At 39.5% G+C, this 24,012-nt stretch overlaps 1 protein-coding gene across 3 annotated transcripts in view; it reads right to left on the bottom strand.

Moving 5' to 3' along the window:
- The window catches only part of STRN3 (striatin 3), a 94,153-nt gene that overhangs the window by 41,355 nt on the left and 28,786 nt on the right, over positions 1 to 24,012 (bottom strand). For all 3 annotated transcript variants that reach the window (XM_039534093.1, XM_039534094.1, XM_039534095.1), the window contains exons 2-7: positions 19,134 to 19,237; positions 9,166 to 9,239; positions 5,549 to 5,630; positions 4,942 to 5,121; positions 4,160 to 4,292; positions 2,478 to 2,619 (exon numbers count right to left, since the gene is read on the bottom strand). In XM_039534093.1, the coding sequence (XP_039390027.1) occupies positions 2,478 to 2,619; positions 4,160 to 4,292; positions 4,942 to 5,121; positions 5,549 to 5,630; positions 9,166 to 9,239; positions 19,134 to 19,237 (715 nt within the window). The remainder of the gene's footprint in view (positions 1 to 2,477; positions 2,620 to 4,159; positions 4,293 to 4,941; positions 5,122 to 5,548; positions 5,631 to 9,165; positions 9,240 to 19,133; positions 19,238 to 24,012) is intronic.

Here is a 24,012-nt window from a genome sequence, read left to right as displayed (position 1 = left end):
GAACTGAGCTTCTGTAAAAGTCAAGTTAAACTTCATAATTTGACCCATATGCAGAATATAACCTATAAACATAATGTATAAATTAGCCTATTCTATATGCAAATGTAAGACGCTTAAAGGAAAAATAGGCAGAAGCATTTGTGCAAAGGAAAAGAATGATTTAAACAGGCAAAACTGAAATCTGCCTCAGATTGGTGCTGAAGTAGACTGTTTTAGAAGAAATAGACAAGACAAGTAAAGGAAGAGATGGCATTGTTTTACATAATGCTAATATTTGGGAGGAAAAAAAGACCCTTGGAATTCCTCAATCACTATGGACTCCCAGCAGAATCACTCTGGAGATTGGGGAGACTTCAGGGACTATTAGCTTAAAAAAAAGTCTAATAAGGTTATGCAAGGTATTTATAAGACTGTTCATGATAGTTTATAGTCATAGACCGTACTAAAGTGGGACCACATTTGGAATATTGTATCCAATTCTGATACACCATGAGGAATTTAACCTTTATGACCTTTAACCTTTGTGCAAAATAAAACTAAGTTGCAATCTTGAATATTTTAAGACTATAAAAGAAAATGTATGTTTATTCAATCCCAAAAGCTCAGGATTTAATCAATCCTCAATTAAATAAAAAGGAACTGCATTTAAGTCAATGGAGTTATATTGGTATAAAACTGGTGTAATGTGCAATTGGAATCAAATCCAGCAAAGGAGAAAGTTTGCATTCACAATTCAAAAGATACATATTAAAGAGAAAATTGTCTGAGGTAGCAATAATTTGCCTACATCAGTTTGAGGGGACAGCAGATACATGTTTTTGGATTAAAGGGAAGACTAAAGTTGTAATCCTTATATAATGTTATGGGCAAAAACACTACAAAAATGGAGTACCAAATTAGAATATCTTTAAAATACAGCACCAGTTAACGACAGAAACAGTGCACCAGTCACAACACTAATAAAATATCTTGGATAAAAAAGCTGTAGTACAAAGGCGTAGCAAAAGTTCCATAATGTACAACATAATCCAATAATTTGAGACTAAGGTATATCACGTCAGAAAGTTAAAAAGCTACATTCCAAGGAATTACACAGAATACCGACAATGTGCACTTGATGTTTGGTCTTTAGCTTTGTGCTGCAATAAAGGATTTGTTTTATCTTGGTATAAAATAATTCAAATGTACAACTTGCTCCATGTTTTTTTCTTAAATGTATTGTGTATTCATGTATAATTATGTATTGATGTAAAACCTCAGATCATTAAACTGGAATATCAGTTCAATACCTAGACTGACTACAGAAATTCAACAGTTTTAAGATTACTTCATATAAAGACATTTTATTTTTTCCTACTTAAAATAATGAAGTGTTTAGATAGCTTGTCTCCTCAAGCAGCAACAATTCAGAATGCCCACCAAGTAAAGCACTTAGACCAACTAGATTAAATAAAATTCTAAATCTAACACTAAGGAAGTTAAGGAAATAAATCTGGTAAGTTAATTGTTGCGTTTTGTTCTTTTAAAAATGCAGTGAATTTTAGCGTTCATGAAAAGAAAAGAACATACTAAAAAAATGGTACATTAGACAAGTATTGTGTAAACTTTCCCAAACAGTCCCTATATTATATACGATAATTCTGCAAACCCTACCTCTAACACTGTTACTTTAGTCCTGGACCTTACCTGAGCAAAGATTGTCAATTGTGTTCAAGTGTGAGGTAGTTTTTACCAACTAAAAACTACAGATAGCGCATTCAATTAGGCAATAACTGATGGATATTTGGAGCCCCGATTAACCCCCCTCTTCCTTACTCCCCATTTCTTTAAAAAAAAAAATGCACACACAAGTTTCAAACATCATTAGAGAGCCATTTAGTGCTTTTTATATCACATGGAACTGTTTAGCAATCTTACTTCATTATCTAAAGAAAATCTGAACTAGCAGTATAAAGATGACCAATTTTCTGATTTTATTCATAAAGAATATATTAGCAGTCAGCTTCTGAAAATCTGAGCAAGCAATTATGTAATAATTCTTCTAGTCCATATAACAGAAATTAATTTAACACAGGCCTCAACACAAATTAAAGCTCCAGACCATAACCAAATCTAAAATCTAGATTTGGCAAAAAGTTGATCCCAAAATCCAAAAGAAGGATTTATGGGTGGTCAGGAATATAGACCAGGAGCAGCAAAAAATATGGAAGATGGGGAAAAAAAACCCTCTCCTCAACAGCAAAACAAAGGTGAATTTGAAATAAATTAACCACCGTCTAATTGTTAGCACTACAGTGTGTGAGGATAAAATTTGTAATACCCAACTTCTTAGTTATCTCCTACTTTGCCAGCATCTAATCACCACAAGCATCCACACATCCATTCTGTCTTAAACAGCACATATTATAGCTCGTAAGTCTATTGTTATGAACAAGTGTTCAAATAGTGCTAACCATCTGTTAGTATTAGCTTCTTACCCCATTCTGTCCCATCCCCTGAACTTCTTGCTTCTCCAGCTCCTTCTCCATCTTCTGCTGTTACTAAAAAATCAAATTCTTTCAGAGCTTCTTCAGTATCAGGGTCATCTGTAAGGTCTGCAGCTAAACCTTCATTACCAATCTGCAAGTGGATAACAAAATATATATTCTGTGTTTTAAGAAGATTACATCTATCACACAAGCAGACACGTTTTCTGCCAGTAAGAAGAAACTCATCTACAATATGAGTTAAGAATGGCACAGGTCATTTTAAAGAGGACTTTTTTTTTTGTTTGCAAGGAAAGAACATTTTGAAGTATGAAGTGCAGAAAGCAAAGTGTGTACAACTAGTCATAGTGTTATTTCAGCTCCTCCAGAATTTAAAGAAAAACCAAGCTCCTGACAAGGCAGGGTAGGAGGCTCACCTCAAGTCAAAGCTCTGATCTCCAGCTATTAAAGAAAAAGCAAGATACAATGCAGCCAGAGGGCCATCGTGATGAAAAGTGCTTCAGTGACCAAAACAAGAACATCAAGCTCTCCATCACAATGACCATACAATCACGTAAACTAATCCAACACTAACTAAATGACTAGTGGAAGTTTCAGGAAGAAACAGCAAAGTCCTATACAGGAGGAGCAACTTCACAAGAACATTAGGGATGGGAGAAAAAAAAACCCTCTATCTGCGAGGCTGGCATAAAACCTGTATCTCCGATGGAATGTTCTCCCCAGCCCACCTTAAAGCATTTAGTTTCTTCTCCTTGCAAATAATCCCTGCTTTTCCAGAACTTCTTCAGGATACACCCTTTCTTACACAGCACCCTCCATTATACAGGCCCCACAAAACAAACAAATCACCACCAAACTGAGAAGCAGATGAGATTCTAGGGAGCTCATCACTGCAGCTCCATGATCAGATGAGAGTTCTTGCTAAATTAAATAACCATCCCTAACAGGACAGAGTATACTGCCTTTGCATTACTCCTAGTTGGCTGAGATAGTGAGACTGAGAATAGGAAATATACTTGGATCTACACAGAGACCACCACTACAAGGTCGCCAAGCCAGTTATTAACATAAAATTTTAAAAATGGCAAAAAGAGAGAAAGCTCTAAAAAGCTAGGTATGCGAGGAGGAATGAAATACAAAATTATTCCATCTCTAAGTGCTGTCAGCAAACCAAAAACAGAATAAGACTTTGGTAGCAATCTTAGTTATTGTACTCACACCTACTCACAAGGATGTTATGAGCACTAATTACCTCATGTTTAAAACATTTTGAAGATGAACAAACACTACACCTCTACCCCGATATAACACTGTCTTTGGGAGCCAAAAAATCTTACTGCGTTATAGGTGAAACTGTGTTATATCGAACTTGCTTTGATCCGCCGGAGTGCGCAGCCCCGACCCCCCTTACCCCCCCCCCGAGCACTGCATTACCGCGTTATATTCAAATTCGTGTTATATCGGGTTGCGTTATATCGGGGTAGAGGTGTATTATAAGGAGCTACACCAAAACGTGCTGATACCACATGTTCACTTACATATCATACAGATAAAGCAGGGTAATTTATTCATGTCTATTTGAAACATGGGCTTCCACCAGGCTATATTTTAAAAGCACTGCTTTCAATATGTTAGAGGTACATGACCAAAAGGCAACAGTAAAAGCTCTTTACTTTGTGTTTTTTATTTATCCGATGCTTTTCTTTTCCTTCTGCAATATCTTCTATCATGTCATTCTCTTCTTCTTCATCACTATCATCTGCATTTTCTAAGAAATTAAATGTTTCAAGAACATCACCAGAGTTCCTACAAAAAAAAAACAAAAAACAAAACAAAAAGCCTACAGTGGTCAAATTTACTAGCTGACTTACAGTGAAGGGATTTAGGGGATTAAGTCAAATATAATTCTATCATCTAACTTTTAAAAGTTTTTAAAAAGTCAATAAAAAAATTCCAGGAAAACTTTGTCCATCTAAATCTATGGGATGACTCAAAATTGAAAAGCACCACTCAAGATGTATGGCAGAATTTAAAAACAATTATTTATGTTAATAACACCAACTTAAATTATTAAAGCGGAAACAAAAATCTAATTTTCACATAATGCACTATTTATTTTCACAGTACAAGCTGATATATCTGAAAAATATGATTAGTAATAGTCATTTATGCTTATAGACTCCTTTTATGTTAATCAGTTTACTTTCAGGCTCTTGTGCACTCACATAGCTGCAATATTTGGATGATATAACTGACTAATATACCACTGACCAGAAAAAAAACAAACAAAAAAACAAAGATGTAGGATCTGAAGCTTATATGAGCCTAACTGGTTTCTCAGTGCTTGCATAACACAGCTGTCTGAATCTAATAAGTGAAATAGCATATTAATAATATAAGTAGGGTATGTTAGCCAACTATCAAGCATATCACAATTTTACATCTCTTTGCCTACCTTTTGATTTCCTGTCCCTTTTGCTTAGATGAAGGAGATTCACCTCCATTAAGGATCTGTTCTAAGTTCTTCGTCTCCACTGAGCCATTTGGTTCTGAACTGGAGAGCCCAAGTAAAGACCTTACCCTCTGGGACCGTACATCCAATATTGTGTCCGTGTAACCTACTTCCTGAAGATACCTAGGTTGGTTGTGAAAAGAGAAAGAAGAGAAAAAGACATTTATGAGAAAGAGAAAGGATCTAGGGTTTGTTGCTGAAAAATAAAATAAAAAAATTAAATTGATAATACTAAAGAGGAGATGGGAAGCTAACTGAGTTTACCATATAATTTACTGAAAGGACCCCCTCCACCCAAAATCCATGTATTCTACCTGTGGTTTACTTCTCATTTCATTTCCCAGGGTTTAAAGCAATGACACAGCCAAAGATTCTCTCTGCTAGTACTGCTTCAAAGAAAAATGCAGTCTATATAGTCTTGCATACAGAACCAATATTTATCCATCTTGACTACATGAATTTCCAAGGCAAAGTGCAAACATGTAAATAATTTCTAAAACTCCAGAAGAAAAACTGATTACAAATACAGATACTTAACTATATTACTTACTGTCTTAATAACTGCCTGCCTTGCTTCCAGGTCAGTTGACTATTTTGAGGTACTGGAGGAACCTCTGTGTCTTTGGTTTCTTCTGAAATGCAAGGAGATACGCATTAGTGTTGCTCATTTTACTCTGCCAATTTTAAAGACCACAGAGGGAAGTGAAGATTTCACTTAAACATTTTTAGACCCCACACAATTTTTCAGAGACTGGTGGTGTGGTCATCTCCTTAATCAGCCTAATGCTAGATTCAGATGGTGTCCTTTACAAATCCACATTCCACAACCTCAGTGATGATCAGCAGATCAACATTCACCAGTTATAAAAGTTCTTGGAAGTGCTGAACTTGATTTAACCAATATCAAAAAGTCTCACATTGTTGCACATATTAGGACTTTGTACATACCACTTAGCTTACAACAAACTTTCTGGTACAAAGTTGACGAATTGCCATTATTCAGATAGCATCCCTTAAAGGCTATTCAAAGTAATGCCAACTATTTCATTTTTTGTTTACATTACAGCAGCTGACCTGCTCTGGCTAATTAACTCCCTTATTCCGTAGGGGATTCTAAATAGCTCTACGCAGAGCACTTAAGAAAAAGATTCATTCTGATTCTCTATTCAAATATATTTAATGCCCATTAATTTAGTATAACAAAACTGGTTAGCAGAAACTTGATTTTTCTTAAAGGAAGATAGTTGTAAATTTTTTTTAACTTTAATAAAAAATAAGAAATCACTATTTTTTACTAATACTGTTTAAATAAAGTTCCATTAACTTGTATGTGGGGAAACCTAAACTAATATGTCAAGAATACAATATTAAGGAATTCCACCACTTTTACTCTCTAGCAGCAACTGACACCTTGAGCCCATTCCACTTTAACAGGTGTTCTATTATATCAGCCTATAAATCGTGGAGTAAAGAACTAGGAGGAATACTGATCTAGACAGAATTCAGAAGTCAGACTTGTATGTCTTTTAGAGAAATGTTAAAAAACGAACACCAACCTGAACAATATTTTATACTTTCAAGCAAGGAAGAAGTGCCTGAAGATGTACCCATACAAAAAAAAAAAAAAGGGGGGGGGGAGTGGAAGAGAGAGAGATACTGTCTAACCTGACAGAGATTCATTGCCTAGATGACTTGGGGGTATAACTGCATTTCCAGTTAGTAGCAAAGAGGAAGGCCAAACTTTATTTATAACATAGCGTCCCAAAGAATTGAATTTCAAGGAGGGGCCAGCCATGCAATAAAGGTCATCCTTACTTCTTAAACAGTGAAATTTAATCAAGGGGAAAATCTTCCTCTAGTTTCAGATCTATAAGAGACAGAATTTGTGGAAATATTAGTTATAAGCAACATATTGCCTACATTGTGAAGTCTACTTCACTCCATATGCCAATATGGGCACATAGATTTGCATCAGGGCATTTCCTCTTGATCTGACAAAACCTCTGTCCATTTTTTAAAAATATGTAAAAAAATTATAACTTTTCCAGGATAAAGTAAACACAACTTTTTATTATACAGTCACAGGGAACAAAAACGTAGAATTTTCTACATATATAATGTTTATTCCATTGTTCAATTTTCTCCCTAGTTGGCAAAATAAACTTATTTGAGCCAAGTAAGTAAGAGAGTGTAATACCCCAATAGACACTAAGATCCCTCAAGGGCTGACGGTAGAAATAAGATAAAAGACAACAACAACAACAAAAATAAAGTTAAACCACTGCCTCTTTATTCATCTACTAAAACCTCTCTCAACATTTGAATCTTTCTGAAAGAGAACCAAAGTAATAAAGGCTCAAATAAACCACTTGCCAAACACCAGTATATTCAGTAACACAGCTCCCTGGAACCAAACATCTGTTCTCAAAGAATTAAAAAATGGTTACCTAGCTGTAACTTTGGAATATGGAGATGTGGAAATAGGAATCCTTCAAGTCGAGGCAGCTTACTAGTCTCCTGGATCCAGGGAGACCATACGAAATTTCAACTTTTTGAGAGACTTGTTGAGGCATCACAGATCCAGAATGGGGACGAGGATGATTATTGCACCATTGTGGGGAGGTTCCAGGCCATCTTCCCCTGCCTTTCCTCTACTCTGATCGGGCATGCCTTGTGCACTGAGCCCGGTGCCGTTGGTGCCACCAGCTGCTGCTCCAAGGTGGCGGACGATGAGAGGTGAGTAGGAGACATTGCCAGAACTGTCATTCCGCATGCACCCCAATAAGCCCACTGCGCCAGTCACAGGTTCAGCAACATTGACGCAGCCTTGGGTGCTCATTCACGGTGGTGCATACTTGATGAGGGGCTGAACTGCGCTTCCGTGCCTGAGAAATCCCCTTCCGGTGACCATGGTGGGGCCGTCAATGCCTGGGTCTGATTGCTGGCCACTGCTGTTAGGGACTGGTGCTGGAGCAAGGTGATCAGTGCTGGTATCAAGGGGACCAGAGATGCGACGGGGAGCACTCTCATGATGCAGGCGACCGGGACCTGCGCCTAGAAGACTATCTGTAGGAGGGTGAGCAACGTAGGTAGTACGGCGACTGGCATCTTGCTCTAGGCAACCGGGAATGTGGCACCAGTGACCAAGGATGTGCCCCAGGGCGTCCAGGCTCTGGAAACTTGCAGTGTGGAAGTGGAAAGCACTGCTTCATCTTGGGGAATTGGCGGCACTCAACTGCCCCCTGAGGGGTCTTCGCATCTGACTTGCGAATGTGGGGAGCCATTGCCGGTTCCTACGGCACATGCTGCATCAGCGGTGCGGGTGGAGGCCAATGTTCTCTTGGCGTCGGAGGAGCCTGCAAATGTGTCTGTGCAGTAAGCGGTGGACCTTCCACAGGACTAAGAGCCCCAGTTGGAGGGGTGCAAGTGCATGGTTCTGGAGTGGCCAGACATCCTGAAGCAAGTCCTCTGCCCAATGGCCCATGGCCCTTTTTGCTCAGTGCCAGGGTTTTAGACTTCTTTTTGGGCACTGGCAACGGGGAATACTGCCAGGTGCAGGGGGAACTCCATGAGGAGAGCCTGAAGCCAAATATCCCACTCTTTTTGTGTGCGGGGCCGGAAGTTCTTACAAATTCAGCACTTGTCTCTAACGTGTGACTTCCCTAAGCACCTGAGGCAGCTGCTATAGGGGTCACTTACAGGCAGACTGGGGCATGCCCTGCCTGTGGCGAAGTCCTTGCTAGGACCTTAACGGTTAACTATTATGAACAGAACTATTTACAAGGCCCTAAGTCTCGAAGACAATAGACAAAAACCGCTAGCCCTTGCAATGCAAGGGAAGGCACGTCAAGTAACCACCACAGGTGGTAAGAACAAACTGAGACGGCGTAGGGTTGGTGGCACTTGATATATCGATGCAGGAGCGCTGCACTCAAGGGGGCACCACTGCCACCCCTACGGATATCGCTAAGGCAAAAATCTCCGATGACTGCGCATGTGAGCAGCGCATACCTAGAATGGAATCCTCATGAGCAAGCAATCGAAGAAGAACTTTCGTTATTAATGACTGCGCACATTATGGAGACTATTAAGAGTTGCATAAATAGCAAATCTAAAAAAAAGCAGATAGCAAAAGAATGAAAAGCGTGAAATTTACAAAAAACTTACCTGATTCAAAAGTTGGCATTTTCAAGTCACCTTGGTTCAGTTCTGTGCCATATTTTAATTTATGATATTTTGCCCTGAAAATTAAGCATAATTGGTATATAAAAAAGAAATTTCTTAAATTCAAACACCTCTTATTACAATGAAACAAACATGTTAAGATACAGAATGTATATTTCAATACTTTAATTTGGATAATTACTGAAAAGTCATTGAACCATTGAGTCAAACATTTTAAAAAACATGAAAGTGTGCTCATTTCTCATAAACACATATACCCCAAATTTTTATTAGTAAAGAAATTGAACTTGGGAACTTGTGTGTTATTTTTGAAGGATTTTATTTTATGTCAGTAGGTAAAAAGCTTTTCAGGCTGTTCAATCTAGTCAGGATGGATAAAGACAAGGATTTATTTTAAAAAATTGAAACTTTAAAAATTTAAATTTAATACATTTTTCTTTTTAAAAATAACCTATTTAAAATTAAATTTTAAATGATGAAAACGCATATTAGGGCCAGAATTTACTATAATCTATTAAAATAATTTAAATTAAACAAAAATCATAATATAAAATAGAACATTTCCTGACTAAGCATTAAAGAAAGTCAAACCACTGAACTGGTGGATGTCACTGACTAAGGGTACGTCTACACTACGGGACTATTCCGAATTTGCATAAACCGGTTTTGTAAAACAGATTGTATAAAATCGAGTGCGCGCGGCCACACTAAACACATTAAATCGGTGGTGTGCATCCACGGTCCGAGGCTAGCATCGACTTCTGGAGCGTTGCACTGTGGATAGCTATTCCGTAGCTATCCCATAGTTCCCGCAGCCTCCCCCGCCCCTTGGAATTTCCGGATTGAGATCCCAGTGCCTGATGGGGCAAAAATCATTGTCGCGGGTGGTTCTGGGTAAATGTCGTCAGTCACTCCTTCCTCTTGGAAAGCAATGGCAGACAAGCATTTCGCGCCTTTTTTCCCTGGATTGCCCTGGCAGATGCCATAGCATGGCAATCATGGAGCCTGTTTTGCCTTTTGTGACTGTCACTGTATGTGTACTAGATGCCGCTCACAGAGGCGATTCAGCAGCGCTACACAGAAGCATGCTTTTGCTTTTGCATGACAGCAGAGATGGTTACCAGCCATACTGCACCATCTACCAATCCATAAATTGGTAAAAAGATGATCATGGCTACCAGTCCTTTTGCACTGCACCATTTGCTGCTGTCATAAGTACCCCGGCTGCTCTTAGCCAGGGGCGCAAAAGCCAAAATTGGGAATGATTCCCAGAGTCAATCCCTCCTTTTTGGTATCTAAAAATAGAATCAGTCCTGCCTAGAATATGGGCAAGTGTACTAGAGAACCACTGTATCAGAGAGCACAGCTGCTCTGTGTCAGATCCTGCAGAAATTATGAGCTGTATGCTATTCACAGGGGGTGCTCCTGCAACAACCCCACCTGTTGATTCCGTTCTTCCCCCAGCCTTCCTGGGCTACTGTAGCATTGTCCCCCACTTGTGTGATGAAGTAATAAAGAATGCAGGAATAAGACACACTGACTTGTTAGTGAGAAATGAGTGGAGGGCAGCCTCCAGCTGCTATGATAGTCCAGACAGGACAGTAAGGAGTGTGGAGGAGAGGAGCCCAGCATCCCTCTGCTAGTCCAGGGGCAATTTAATCTTTTTTTACACATGAAGGGTGGGGCTGACCGAGCTCAGCCCCCTGTTGCGAGGACGACGCTGGTGATCAGCCATAATGCACCATCTACCAGGACAAATTAGGGCCAGGCACCATTGATAGACATCACAGATGCTAGTCTGCATGGTTCCCCGTCCGTTTGCACTGCCCCATGTACCAATAGGCTGATGACGAGGACGGATACCAGTCATATTGCACCATCAGCCACCCATGGCGGGGGGGAGCAAGGATGTTGGTGTTGAGTGCTGCAGCATCGGGTCTATCTGCAGCATTCAATAAAGATAGGGTGACATGTTAAAGAGTCAAGAGAGGATTGTTTTCCCTTTCACTTCTGGGGGTGGGGGGGGGGTGCATAAATTGCCGAGCTATGCCCTGACCCACCGTGGACACTGTGTTTGACCCTAGAAGCATTTGGAGCTCAGCCAAGAATGCAAATACTTTTCGGAGACTGCAGGAACTGTGGGATAGCTTGAGTCCTCCAGTCCATGAGCGTCCATTTGATTCTTTGGCTTTCCGTTATGTTTGTCATGCAGTAGTGCGCTGAGCCCCTGCTATGGCGTCTGTCTGGAGATTTTTTAAAAATGATTTTGAATTTCGTCTTCAGTAACGGAGCGCTGATAGAACAGATTTGCCTGCCTTTACAGCGATCACATCCGCATGGTCCATGCGGGAGCTCTTTCTTTATTTTGATTTTTAACTGCATCGCCACACGTGCTGATCTGAGCTCCACGCTAGGCAAACAGGAAATATTCAAAAGTTCGCGGGGCTTTTCCTGTCTACCTGGCCACTGCATCCGAGTTCAGATTGCTGTCCAGAGCGGTCAGTGGTGCACTGTGGGATACTGCCCGGAGGCCAATACCGTCGATCTGCGGCCACACTAACCCTAATCCGATATGGTAATTCTGATACTAGCGCTACTCCTCTCGTTAGGGAGGAGTACAGAAACCGGTTTAAAGAGCCCTTTATACCGATATAAAGGGCCTCTCAGTGTGGACGGGTGTGGCGTTAAATCGGTTTTACGCTCCTAAAACCGGTTTAAACGCCTAGTGTAGACCAGGCCTAAGCATCTGGAACCAGAGCTTGTTGATGTGCTAAACCAGGTTTCAAGAGCAGTAGCCTCTTCTAAAGTTACAGAAAGAGTATTATCTTCACTTCAGTTTATTCAATTAGTTCAGTTCAATGACAATTTCTTAACTTTGAATGAACTAGATTAAGAATTGAAAAAGCAAGACAGCTTGTTCTCCTCTTCCAATCTTTGAATAAAAACTATGTGTGACTGAAATCTACTAGTGCTAAAATCTTAAAGGACATGGTGACCAGAACAATCAGTTCAATCCACTAATCACATATAATATTTCCTTTGTTTCACAAATCAGTTGTTTAAAATCCAAAACATGTTTTGGTAAGCTTTCTTCTTATGCAGTCAGCACATTTATGGCATATTTATTTAACTAATAAAAAACCATTTAAAATGTTTTTGGGCATTTTAATTGAATTGCAATTTTCATTAAAATAGAGCTTGACAAATAAAAATATTAATCATTAACAAACAAGTAGTGCAATCATCATTTTCTAATACAATAAAAAAGTAAAACATTAGAATCTGAATAAATATAAGTTAAGCTATATAACTAAATATGTATATAGTATAGCATATAGTATCTTCCTGTTTACCAAAAAGTACCACCAAATTTAGTGTGAAGTCTATATTTTGCTGCAAATCAACATGTTTTAATTGTTAGCACCCAATAAAAATCAAGTTTTCTTTAGGAAAATTATTAAAAGGTACATATGCAAAACAAGATTAATTTAAAATTGATTATTTAAATAAATAATTTAAATCGCTTTATATTTAAATCAATCCACTCTGTGTCCAATTATATGAAAAAAGATCATTTGCTCCTTTAATTCTGTCAGTCATTCTCCTAGCTAAAGAATTGTACCCTGAATGGTTTCAGAGTAGCAGCCGTGTTAGTCTGTATCCGCAAAAAGAACAGGAGTACTTGTGGCACCTTAGAGACTCAGCCCACTAAAGCTTATGCTCAAATACATTTGTTAGTCTCTAAGTTGCCACAAGTACTCCTGTTCTTACTACCCTGAATGAATTTCACACATGTGGTCTCCACCAAACTTTGACACTCCTCAACCACCCCCATTCCCGGTTCCCCACCTCTACTTCCCTCTCTTCATAGTATCCTGCCGAGATCTTCAAATAGAAAAATCTACAAGATCTGACATGACCATCTCCTTCCCCTTCCTATCATTCTCTCCTCCTTTCCTCCCAACACTGACACATGAAGTTTCACACCTGTTCTCCAACTCTAATCTCTTCACATGGCCAAGTGACCTCAACACATCTAATCTTTCTTGGCTCCATTATTATCCCTTCTTTTTACCTTTCTCCTTAACTTTTTACTCTCTAAACTTCCCATTGCAATATGAAGAGTATGCTTGTGTTCATTTTACATGAAATATGATTTACAAGGTACTTATGCATAAAGAAGCATGCTGTGGCTCACCACCCTAGGAACATTCTAGAGAAGGCCAGGGGGTGGGGAGGTGAGCTCAACAATATGGAGTGGAGAAGTATAAGCATGTGATGAACAAATCCACATATGGAAAGGTTAAATATGACTGGTTAGAGGTTTGTATTATGTAACTTAAGTAACTGCCATGTGCTATAAAATAACAATGGGAGAGGCTCCTTGCTGGAGGGACTCTGGCTGATTTTTTTACCAAGGGCTCTCCCTCTGTGCACACTGAATAAAGCCTTGTTGAACTGAATTGAACTGAATCGAAGACCCTTGATTCTGCCTGGCATCTGACTAATTTGGGAACCACAAAATCCCAACAAATACAAGCATGCATTACTCTCCAATCTCATCTCCAACTCTCCATCATCTCCTAAACATTAGATGTGCCACCTTCAATCCTGCCTGGAAGTTCCTTCCCTCCAATTCCATTCTATAGCCTTTCCAATCTGGCTTCTGCCTCATGCACTTCACTGAAAAAAGCTCTCACTAAAGTCTCAGGGAAAATCCTGCTCAGACACTGCTGCCCTGGGCTTGAGCATGCCCAGTGCAGACACCATTTTTGGTAACTTAGCTGACAAAGTCTCTACCGAGCACGTGTCAATTGTAATTTTTCAGGGTTTGTCTATACATGGAGTTATTCCAGAATAGCTATTCTGCTTTAAATTCACATCCTACCTTAATCTGATAACCTCCCTGTGTAGTAGACAAGCCCTGCAGAGGCTTATAATTTGTCTAAATTGACCAAGTTGTCACAGGGATGGCAAAGGCCCACTCCTGACACCAGTGCAACTGCCCTTTACCCCATGCCAAATTTCAAGTCCATTCTCCAAAACATAGAGATACTAGAGGTTTTCAATGAAGCAGTTGTAAGAATTTTTTTTAACATAAGCAAAACAGTATTTCCCCCAACTTGATTTTCTGAAACTGAAGAACCATTTTAGTTGAAACTTTCCAATAAAGTCAGACACCGGGTGTGGAAAATTTCAGCCCAAATGGTTAAAGTTAGGCAAAGTTATATGCAATTGAAAACTGGATCTTGTAAGGGAAAGTGTCAGGCAACCTTAGTTATAAGTAGCACTACCGGCTCTGCCTACATTTATCTGCAGTAAAACACAGAACCCTAAGCACCTCAACTTAAATCCTAAAAGTAACAAAGCCTTTCAGTTTATCTTTAAAAAGTATTTGTAGAAACTTCTGAAATATTAAAAAAAATGAATTAGCTGGAATTTCAGCTATTTTAAAGTTGTTTATTAAAGTGACTCAGTATAAGGGTCTCTATGTATTTTGCCGCCCCAAATACGGCAGTCAGGCAGCTTTCGGCGGCATCCCTGCGGGAGGTCCACTGATAACATGGATTCAGCGGCATCCCTGCAGAAGGTCCGCCAGTCCTGTGCCTTCAGCATACCTGCCGCCGAATTACTGCCGAAACCACAGGACTGGCGGACCTCCCGCAGCCATGCCGCCAAAGGCAGCCTGACGGCCATCCTCACAATAACTGGCATGCCGCCCCTCTTGCGGCTTGCCGCCCCAGGCACACGCTTGCTGCACTGGTGCCTGGAGCCACCCCTGCTCAGTATGTTTTGAAAGTTTTTTTTACACTGGACTCTAACATGAAAAATTAAGCCTAGACTTCAGAAATAACACATGTTGCACCTTTAGAATTTTAAAAATGTATTTAAGCTCTGGACTTACTTTTTCAAATAAAATGAAGTGATAAGATTTTAGATTTCTTGTAAATTATTTCACATTTCATAAAGAAAGCACACTATTAAAATATTGTGTATTTTACTGAATAATTTCTGAAAGTACAGCAAGTATTTTGGCTTAACTGCATTCCAATAAATTTATAAAAACAAAAGCAAATGTCATGTAACAAGTTTGAAAGAATAAATATTTTAAGAAAGAATTTATAATTTTGATCTTAGAGCTATACTTTCAACGTATAACACAGATACAATTTTATCTACTACCTACACATAAGATATTTCAGTGGACAATGATCAGAGAAAGTAATCACTTAAATTATATTTTAATGAAAACACTGTAAGATGTGATTAGTCTGTCCTTTGTGTTAGATAAGATTTGTTTTTAATATGCAAACTGATTTTGAATATGCAGTCAAGAAATTAAACCAATATTCTCTCATCAGAAGCCAATAAAACAACTCTAAAATGTAGTTTAGATCACAGTCGTTAAACACTCAATCTGCCTAATACATTTATGTGGCCTGCCTTGCATATTAAGATTCTGCAACGCCTTGGCCTTCATTTAAAAATAAATAAATAAATAAATAAAAATCTGGAAACTCATGGCTGCAAAGCTAATGTTCCACACATAAGTGAAACGTACACTGATGCAATGATGTCTTCTTCAGTCTGCAGACAGCCTGAAACAACAGCTCTATCTGCTCAGAATGGACAAGAAGCATTGTCCACTAAAGCATAGGTTGGAAATAGTGGGAGATTAGAAAAACTGAGCAGGAATACTGCTGTTACAGGACATTCCCTTGTAACAAAATGCACTTGTAGGTTCAGTTAGTCGTGGCATTTTTGTGCCCTTTTCTGTTGACTTCTCTATTCCTCTAGTTGCCTGTGCGCTATTTGTGCTAGAGAGGCTGGCCCAGACAATGCACTGGAAGCTGCTGTAGCCAGCTATCTCAGTACAGAAAGGTATTGCCAGCGTCTAGCCTTGGGGTATGGTCAGAAAAACAGAAGCCCAGTAATGCTTAGAAGGCAATAAACCCACTAAGAACAACAAAAATTATTCCTTTTTTGTTGCTTTATTTTTTCTTCTTCTGAGCAGAAGGTCTGATAAAGCCTTCCTGCAGCTGCAGGAGGCAGTTTAAACTGACTGGCTCAGCCCTTCAGGGGTGTGGCCATTCCCAGCATGTTTTGACTGACAGATCTGGTTTACACCTCCAAGGAGCTGCAAGCAGATGTAAGACCCATTGTAATGGATCTGCAGACTTTCCCTGTGAAGAATAATTCTTTTAGGGGTTTGAAAAGAATTTTCAAAAGCACTTATGTGACAAAGGGGCTTATGTCACTTTTGAAAATGGGATCTAGGTGCTTTTGAAAATTCTACTAATAGTCTCAATAACAGCTTTCAACTACTTTTTAATTAAGTTATACCCTTTTATAGTGACCAACAGACCATGCTACCAAAAACAATTTTTAATAGAAAGGGACTACTGAAGGAGAGTTTAAAATAGTTTTTTTTAATTGCTTCACCATATCAATACTCATCTAGAATACAAGTCACTATAGTGAAGAAAGAAGAGGATATGCAGACAGAATTATTCTTGGGCGACTAGCCTAAAGATGTCAAGGACGTGCGTGGATAAATATATCCGAGTAGACTGCAGTTGCCAAATATAGTTTGGGGTTACTGAAGATCTACACAATAGGTTGGAGTATTTATTTATGTATTTATTTTTAAGTTGGGGGAAGGAGGTGGCATACTTCAATGCATACTTAAAGTAACACTGAGTGGAACTTCCCTACTTTGTAAGAGATGCAAACTGAGGACTAAATTTGACTCTACCATTAAAAATATTGTCATATCACCACCTAAATTCCTAAATATCTTTGAAACAGGTACTATATTTTGCATTCAACCAAAATATACAATAGAAAATTGTTTAGGTTTGAAAGGGCAGCAATAATGTACATTCACTAAATGCAAAACCATCTTTATGTGACATTCTTAAGGTGTCAGTACTAGTTTAATAGGTGAGAAACATGTTATGTTAGAAGCAGCAAAGAGTCTTGTGGCACCTTATAGACTAACAGACGTTTTGGAGCATGAGCTTTCGTGGGTGAATACCCACTTTGTCGGATGCATGTAGTGAAAATTTCCAGGGGCTGGTATATATAAGCAAGCAAGAAGCAGGCTGGAGATAACCAGGTTAGTTCAGTCAGGAAGGATGAGGCCCTCTTCTAGCAGCTCAGGTTTGAAAACCAAGAGAGGAGAAACTGGTTTTGTAGTTGGCAAGCCATTCACAGTCTTTGTTTAATCCTGAGCTGATGGTGTCAAATTTTCAGATGAACTGAATCAGCTCAGCAGTTTCTCTCTGAAGTCTGGTCCTGCAGTTTTTTTGCTGGAGGATGGCCACCTTAAGATCTGCTATTGTGTGGCCAGGGAGGTTGAAGTGTTCTCCTACAGGTTTTTGTATATTGCCATTCCTAATATCTGATTTGTGATCATTTATCCTTTTCCAGTTTGGCCGATGTACATAGCAGGTGGGGTGGAAGCTGTTGAAATCATGGTGGAATTTTTCCAGAGTCTCCTTCTCATGGGTCCAGATGATGAAGATGTCATCAATGTAGCGTTACAAACTACGCATATTCTCACCAGTAACTGCACACTGCACCATCACAGGACCTAACCAGATCAGCCACACCATCACCGGTTCATTCACCTGCACATCCACCAATGTAATATATGCCATCATATGCCAGCAATGCCCCTCTGCTATGTACATCGGCCAAACTAGACAGTCTCTACAGAAAAGGATAAATGGACAAATCAGATATTAGGAATGGCAATATACAAAAACCTGTAGGAGAACACTTCAACCCCCCTGGCCACACAATAGCAGATCTTAAGGTGGCCATCCTCCAGCAAAAAAACTGCAGGACCAGACTTCAGAGAGAAACTGCTGAGCTGATTCAGTTCATCTGAAAATTTGACACCATCAGCTCAGGATTAAACAAAGACTGTGAATGGCTTGCCAACTACAAAACCAGTTTCTCCTCTCTTGGTTTTCACACCTCAGCTGCTAGAAGAGGGCCTCATCTTCCCTGACTGAACTAACCTCGTTATCTCCAGCCTGCTTCTTGCTTGCTTATATATACCTGCCCCTGGAAATTTCCACTACATGCATCCGACAAAGTGGGTATTCACCCACGAAAGCTCGTGCTCCAAAATGTCTGTTAGTCTATAAGGTGCCACAAGACTCTTTGCTGCTTTTACAGATCCAGACTAACACGGCTACCCCTCTGATGTTATGTTAGGTATTCTCTATGTAACCTTCATATGCCTCATTTGGCAACAACACCTCAGAGTGCAACATTAATGCTTAAGGAATGCTGCTTTTTGAAATGTAACATGCACATTTCACATTGTGAAACAAATATAGAATTAAAAATGATTAAAAAAGAAAATACTACTTTTCTTTATGATTTGAGTCTCGTCTGTATAACGGAGCAGGAGAAGCACAGTTAATTTTTAGTTAATTCTGTCTTTAGAAGTCCGAAAAACAGTGGTGGATTCCAGTTTTGGTTTTTTCTGTCATGCAATTATTTTCTGAGTTATGAAAGGTGAAATGGACGATGCTCTTTGTGTTTAATATCTACTTACACAGGATATTATACCAACATTTCTTCATACATCATAATATTCAACTTTGAAAACTTATTTGACTGCTATTGTGGCAGCAGCAGAAGTACAAAATTCTATTTCTGTAAGCCAGAGAAACAGCCAGTTTAAGAAAAAACTGGCCTTTAGTTTTAGGGATTTTTTCAGTAGGATATTTATGAATTGCAGAATCTCTCTCAGACTAAATGTCAGATTAGACCAAACTGATAGCAAAAAAACGAAGAGTTCCTTTAATTTACTCAAGTTCTCTGAAGTGTTCCCGTACCTTGGACCAAGTGTTTAAATGTAAAGAAATTACCCTCTATTTTGTAAAGTATCTTTCAGCACAGATAAATGTTGAATGAACATGCATACATACCTTTCTTGTTTTAATGCATATTCTAACATTTTTATTCTTCTTACTAAATCTTTCTTCAAGTTTTCCTGACCTTTTCTTTCTCCTTGTAGAAAAGCTATCCGAGCCTGAAAACACAAAAAGAGTAGATTTGTTTTGTTTCAGTCACCTGCAGTACAGATAAACACAATCTAGTTCACTGAATGACAAGAGTTTGTTTTGGTAATATTTAGTTTCAATTCTTGTAGCTGAAAGCATTAGTGACAAATATTTGCTTCACTGAATGTTTTAATGCTACCCAACCAAAGGCATACAGGGGCAAGGCAGACCAAACACTTAGTTCCTTCCCCAGTTGAAATCTTCTAAGGACTTCAAATAGAGGGGAAACAGGCCAGGTTGTTGAATACACAGACAGCACATCTCAAAGAACAAGTAACCACTTTTTCTTCATTTGAACTGTTTATATGTGTGACTGTTCCCCTCTGGTGCTATCTAGACCGGTGATCTGCTAGGCCACTCCAATCCTCGACTCTGGGAGCCAGCCTTACCCTACTTTGCTGTGAGAACCTCCACTCCTGGGCTGTTCACACACAGCCTCTGGCATGTAAGCTGCTCCCAGCTACTTGCAAGCAAATGACACTAGCCAATATATCCGGTCACAGACACAACCCTAGGAACCTCCGTCTTGCAGTGTCCAGTTATGCCCGCTGGACGCTGCAAGCTTATATGAGTTTGTCAATTTAACAAAGAAATGGAATGTACCCAGGGGCGGCTCCAGGCCCCAGCGCGCCAAGCGCGTGCTTGGGGCGGCAAGCCACGGGAGGCGCTCTGCCGGCGCTGCGAGGGCGGCAGGCAGGCTGCCTCCAGTGGCTTGTCTGCGGAGGGTCCGCTGGTCCCGCGGCTTCAGCAGCCAAATGGAGGCAGCCTGCCAGCCGTGTCTGGGGCGGCAAAATCCCTAGAGCCGCCCCTGTATGTACCAGGCTTGTTATCCCAAGGGGCGTCTCTGACACGCTTCAAAGCAAATGCACTACTTCAGGTAAAATAGACAGATTTATTAACTATGAAGATAGATGTTAAGTGATTATAAGTCAATGCGTAACAAGTCAGAGTGGTTACCAGAAAAGAAAATATAAGAAGGCAGTCTAAACTCTCAACCCTATTAGACTGGGCAACTAGATTAAGCCATTTTTCTCACCCCACTGGATATTGCAGTCCTTTGGCCCAGGTTTAAGGAACAAACCTGTATATAATCTCCTGTGTTGGAGTCTTTTCTTCTCAGTGTCTTGGTTGCTTGCAGCATAGGTGGGGCAGGGGAAGGGCCCAGTATGTGTCCATTCTGTCTGTTTTATACTCTCAGTCCATGCGCTTGGGGAGCACAAGTCCAGGCATGTCTGGAGAGCACTGCTGAGTCTCTCCAAGCAAGGTTGAGCAATTCCCCTGGTGTGGCCTCATGCAAGTGAGTGATTGCATTGTAGCTCCCTTGCTGGACAATGGCTGTTGATGGGTTGTTTGACACCCCACCTGGGCACTGGCTACTTTCCTTGCTGTTGCCTCTGGGGAGCTAATATCTGGCTGATTCCCCCACTTACAACATGCTTTTGTGACCACCATACAACACAATTCTCAACTTCATGTGCATTAATGATACACATATATGTATAGAGAAAAGACTTCCAGCAGATCATAACCTTTCCCCTGATACATATAAAGCATGCCTTGTAAGGTAAGATCACAAGTATATGAAAATGAGGAATATGGGGGTTACAGTACACTCCCCCAAGGTATAGAATGTCATAATATGTCTTCCACTCTTGGAGACAGAAAACAGTTAACAGATGGAGGTGGGTGTTAGATCTGTATTCATGTAAGAGTTCAAGTACTGCTCTACCAAAGGCTGCATCTCCTACAAATACCTGGCCAACTGCATAATGTTTCCTTAAAGTATGAATAGAAGATCATGTGGCTGCCTTACAAATTTCAGAAGAGGAGATATTATTAAAAGCAGCTACAGAAGCAGCTTGTGCTCTTGTACAATGTGCCTTAACTACTAACAAAGGATCCCGACCAGAAAAGTGACAGCACAATAGTACATCATAAAATCCGGTTCAAAAGTGTGTGAGAAGAAATTGGTTTAACCTTTAACTCTGTCAGCATGTGTCACAAAATGATTTGGAAGAAATCCTAAAATATTTAGTCCTCTTCAGATAGAAAACTAATGCTCTGTCTACATATAAAGAGCGTAGAGTCCTCTATATTAGCATAAGATTTTGAACAAAATATTGGTTAATTAATCGGCTCATTAACATAATTAAGAGGCATTTTTGCCAAGCAATAGTTTTTGATGATCTGTCAAAGAGTGACTATCTCGTCGCCACATGATCTATCTGGATGGAACCCAGCCTGTTCTTGTAATATTTCATTCACTGCTTTCTTCATTCTACTCAGCATAACAGTAGCCAATACTTTGTCTGAGACTGATAGCAGTACAATATCTCTCCAGTTTGTTCATTAAGATCACCCTTTTATTTTTATTTTTATTTTTTGCAATCCCACGATCATTTCCAGTCTTGGGCAGTTGTTCCTTCACCTATATTTCATTACAGAGTTTTGTTAGCTGCTCATTCAGAATTTCACCTTTCATACCAGTTTGAATTCTGTCAAACATTAGGAGCTGTCTCCAGTGTCAGGCTTTCTGATGGCTGCTTTAATTTCATCGGGTGTTCTTGGTCCCTCTTCTATTTCTAATTTAGCACTGGCATTTCTCTCAAACCTGTGAATGATCGTTGGCTCTGGACAGTTTAATACGGAATGGAAATGTTCTTTCCATCATCTGACTTGTTCTTCATGCATTTTCAACATCTGTCCATGAATGTCCCTGATCAGCATCACCTGTGATGGTCTGGTTCTTCCTGAGAAGTCTTTCACTATTCTTTAGAGCTGCTTGATGCCACCCTTCTGTGCTGCTTCTTCTGACTCTGCAGCCTTCAATACTGCCTACTGAAAGACCCTGTGGAATATTGCTAGAAGCTATGGGGTGCCAGACAAGCTGATCAACATAGTAAGGAGTTTATGTGAAGAAGTGGATGCGCAGTAAGATAGGATACAGGCCTGGCTAAGTGGCTCAAGTGTGTGACAGGAGTTAGATTAGGGTGTAAATTATCATCAATTCTCTTTGCATTAGCAATAGATTTGGTGATGAAGCGGGAAACAAAAGGCATCATGAATGGTGTAAAATGGATTAGCAGAGATGAGATACATGATCTTGACTTTGCCAATGACACTGCTTTACTAAGTATGACATCAAATGGAATGACTGCCCTTACATTAGAGGTAGGAACGGGGAGCTGTAAAAAATGGACTGGAAGTAAATGCAGAGAAAACCAAGATTATGAAGATAGGAAACTGAACAACAGATACAAAGATGTACATGGATGGAAAAGAAATCTAACGGGTAGAAGAGTTCTGCTATGTGGGGAGGGTGATGATATTTGAAGGTGGCTGTGATAAAGATATTCATACAAGATTAGGAAAAGCAAACACCACTGGAACTGGACTGCCTGATGTGTCAGCAACATAGGAGGAACTAACGTCTAAGGTAAGATTAACATGAAACTCAGACACAATTTAGGCAGGAAACTCAGATGAGATCTTAATGAAACCTTATCCCCCATGAAAAAATCTTACAGGGAGGACCTGGTATCAAAGCATTAATTCCACCCATTCCATGAGCAGAAATAATCATTACTCAAAACATTGTTTTCATGGATACAAGACTTAACAGACAGGTAGCAAATGGCTCAAACAGGGTTTTCATTAAACTTGACAACACAATATTCAGATACCATAGAGCAGATGGATCCTTTATAGGGGAAATGCTTGAAATAGACCCTTAAGAAATTTTTTAAATAGAATAAGAAAAATATATTAAAACCATTAATCTTAGGATGACAGGCAGATACTGAAGCTAGATTCACTTTAATAGAACTAACTGATAATCCAGAGGATTTTAAAGACAGAAGGTAATCTAAAATGAAAGGAAAAATCAGCCTAGAAAAGGGAAATAATCCGATCAAAAGCATCAAATCTTTTCCAATTAGAGTTGTAAGTAGTTCCCATGGAAAGTTTTCTACTATTTATTAAAATGTCCTGAACTTCTTGAGAACATATTTTCTCAGCCGCATTCAAGCAGCTAACATCCAGGCTATCAGATACAGGGATGCTAAGTCCAGATGAACGATTGTCCAGTTTTGATACCAACTCACTATAGCCAGACACCTGGAGCTGAATATTATGTACTGGTAATGGTCCATTTCTACCACAAATCTTAGAAATTTTTTTGGAGCAGGATGGATGGAGATATGAAAATATGGATTAAGCAGATCCACAGTTGCAAACCAATCCAGCAGAGTTTTCAAAAGTATAGCAACAAGAGTCACCATTCTGAAGTCTTGAATTGTCCCAAATCTAGAATGACCGGACCGTCTCCATTTTGTGGTAGAAGGAAAACACGAGAATAGAAACCTTTTCTTTTTAATTGAAAGGAAACCTCTTCTATAGCTCCAAGTTCTAACAAGAATTGAAATTCCTCTTGTAGAAGCAATTAGTGAAAGGGGTCCCTGAAAAAGGAGAGGGAAGAGGAATGGTAAGGGTGGATAGCCTGAAATTGTATGACAAATAAAAAATGAGTAATATCTAAAACCCATCTGTCCATAAAGATGTTTTCCCAGGTGGACTGAGGCTGTCCACCAGCATGTTCTGAGTGCCTGGGATGTACCCTGCAGAAATTGATGAGGTTTTAGATTCACCAGTTCCATAAATTGACTACCTATCTGTACAGTGGGAGGAATTTTGCCCCCTCATTGTTTGTTTAGATAGAAGACAGTCATTGTGTTGTCTGGCATTA

This window comes from Mauremys reevesii, linkage group 4, assembly GCF_016161935.1.
Source record: "Mauremys reevesii isolate NIE-2019 linkage group 4, ASM1616193v1, whole genome shotgun sequence".
Classification (NCBI taxonomy): Eukaryota; Metazoa; Chordata; order Testudines; family Geoemydidae; genus Mauremys; species Mauremys reevesii.
The sequence above is the reverse complement of the archived record's forward strand: the minus strand, read 5'-3'. Positions and strand labels throughout refer to the sequence as shown.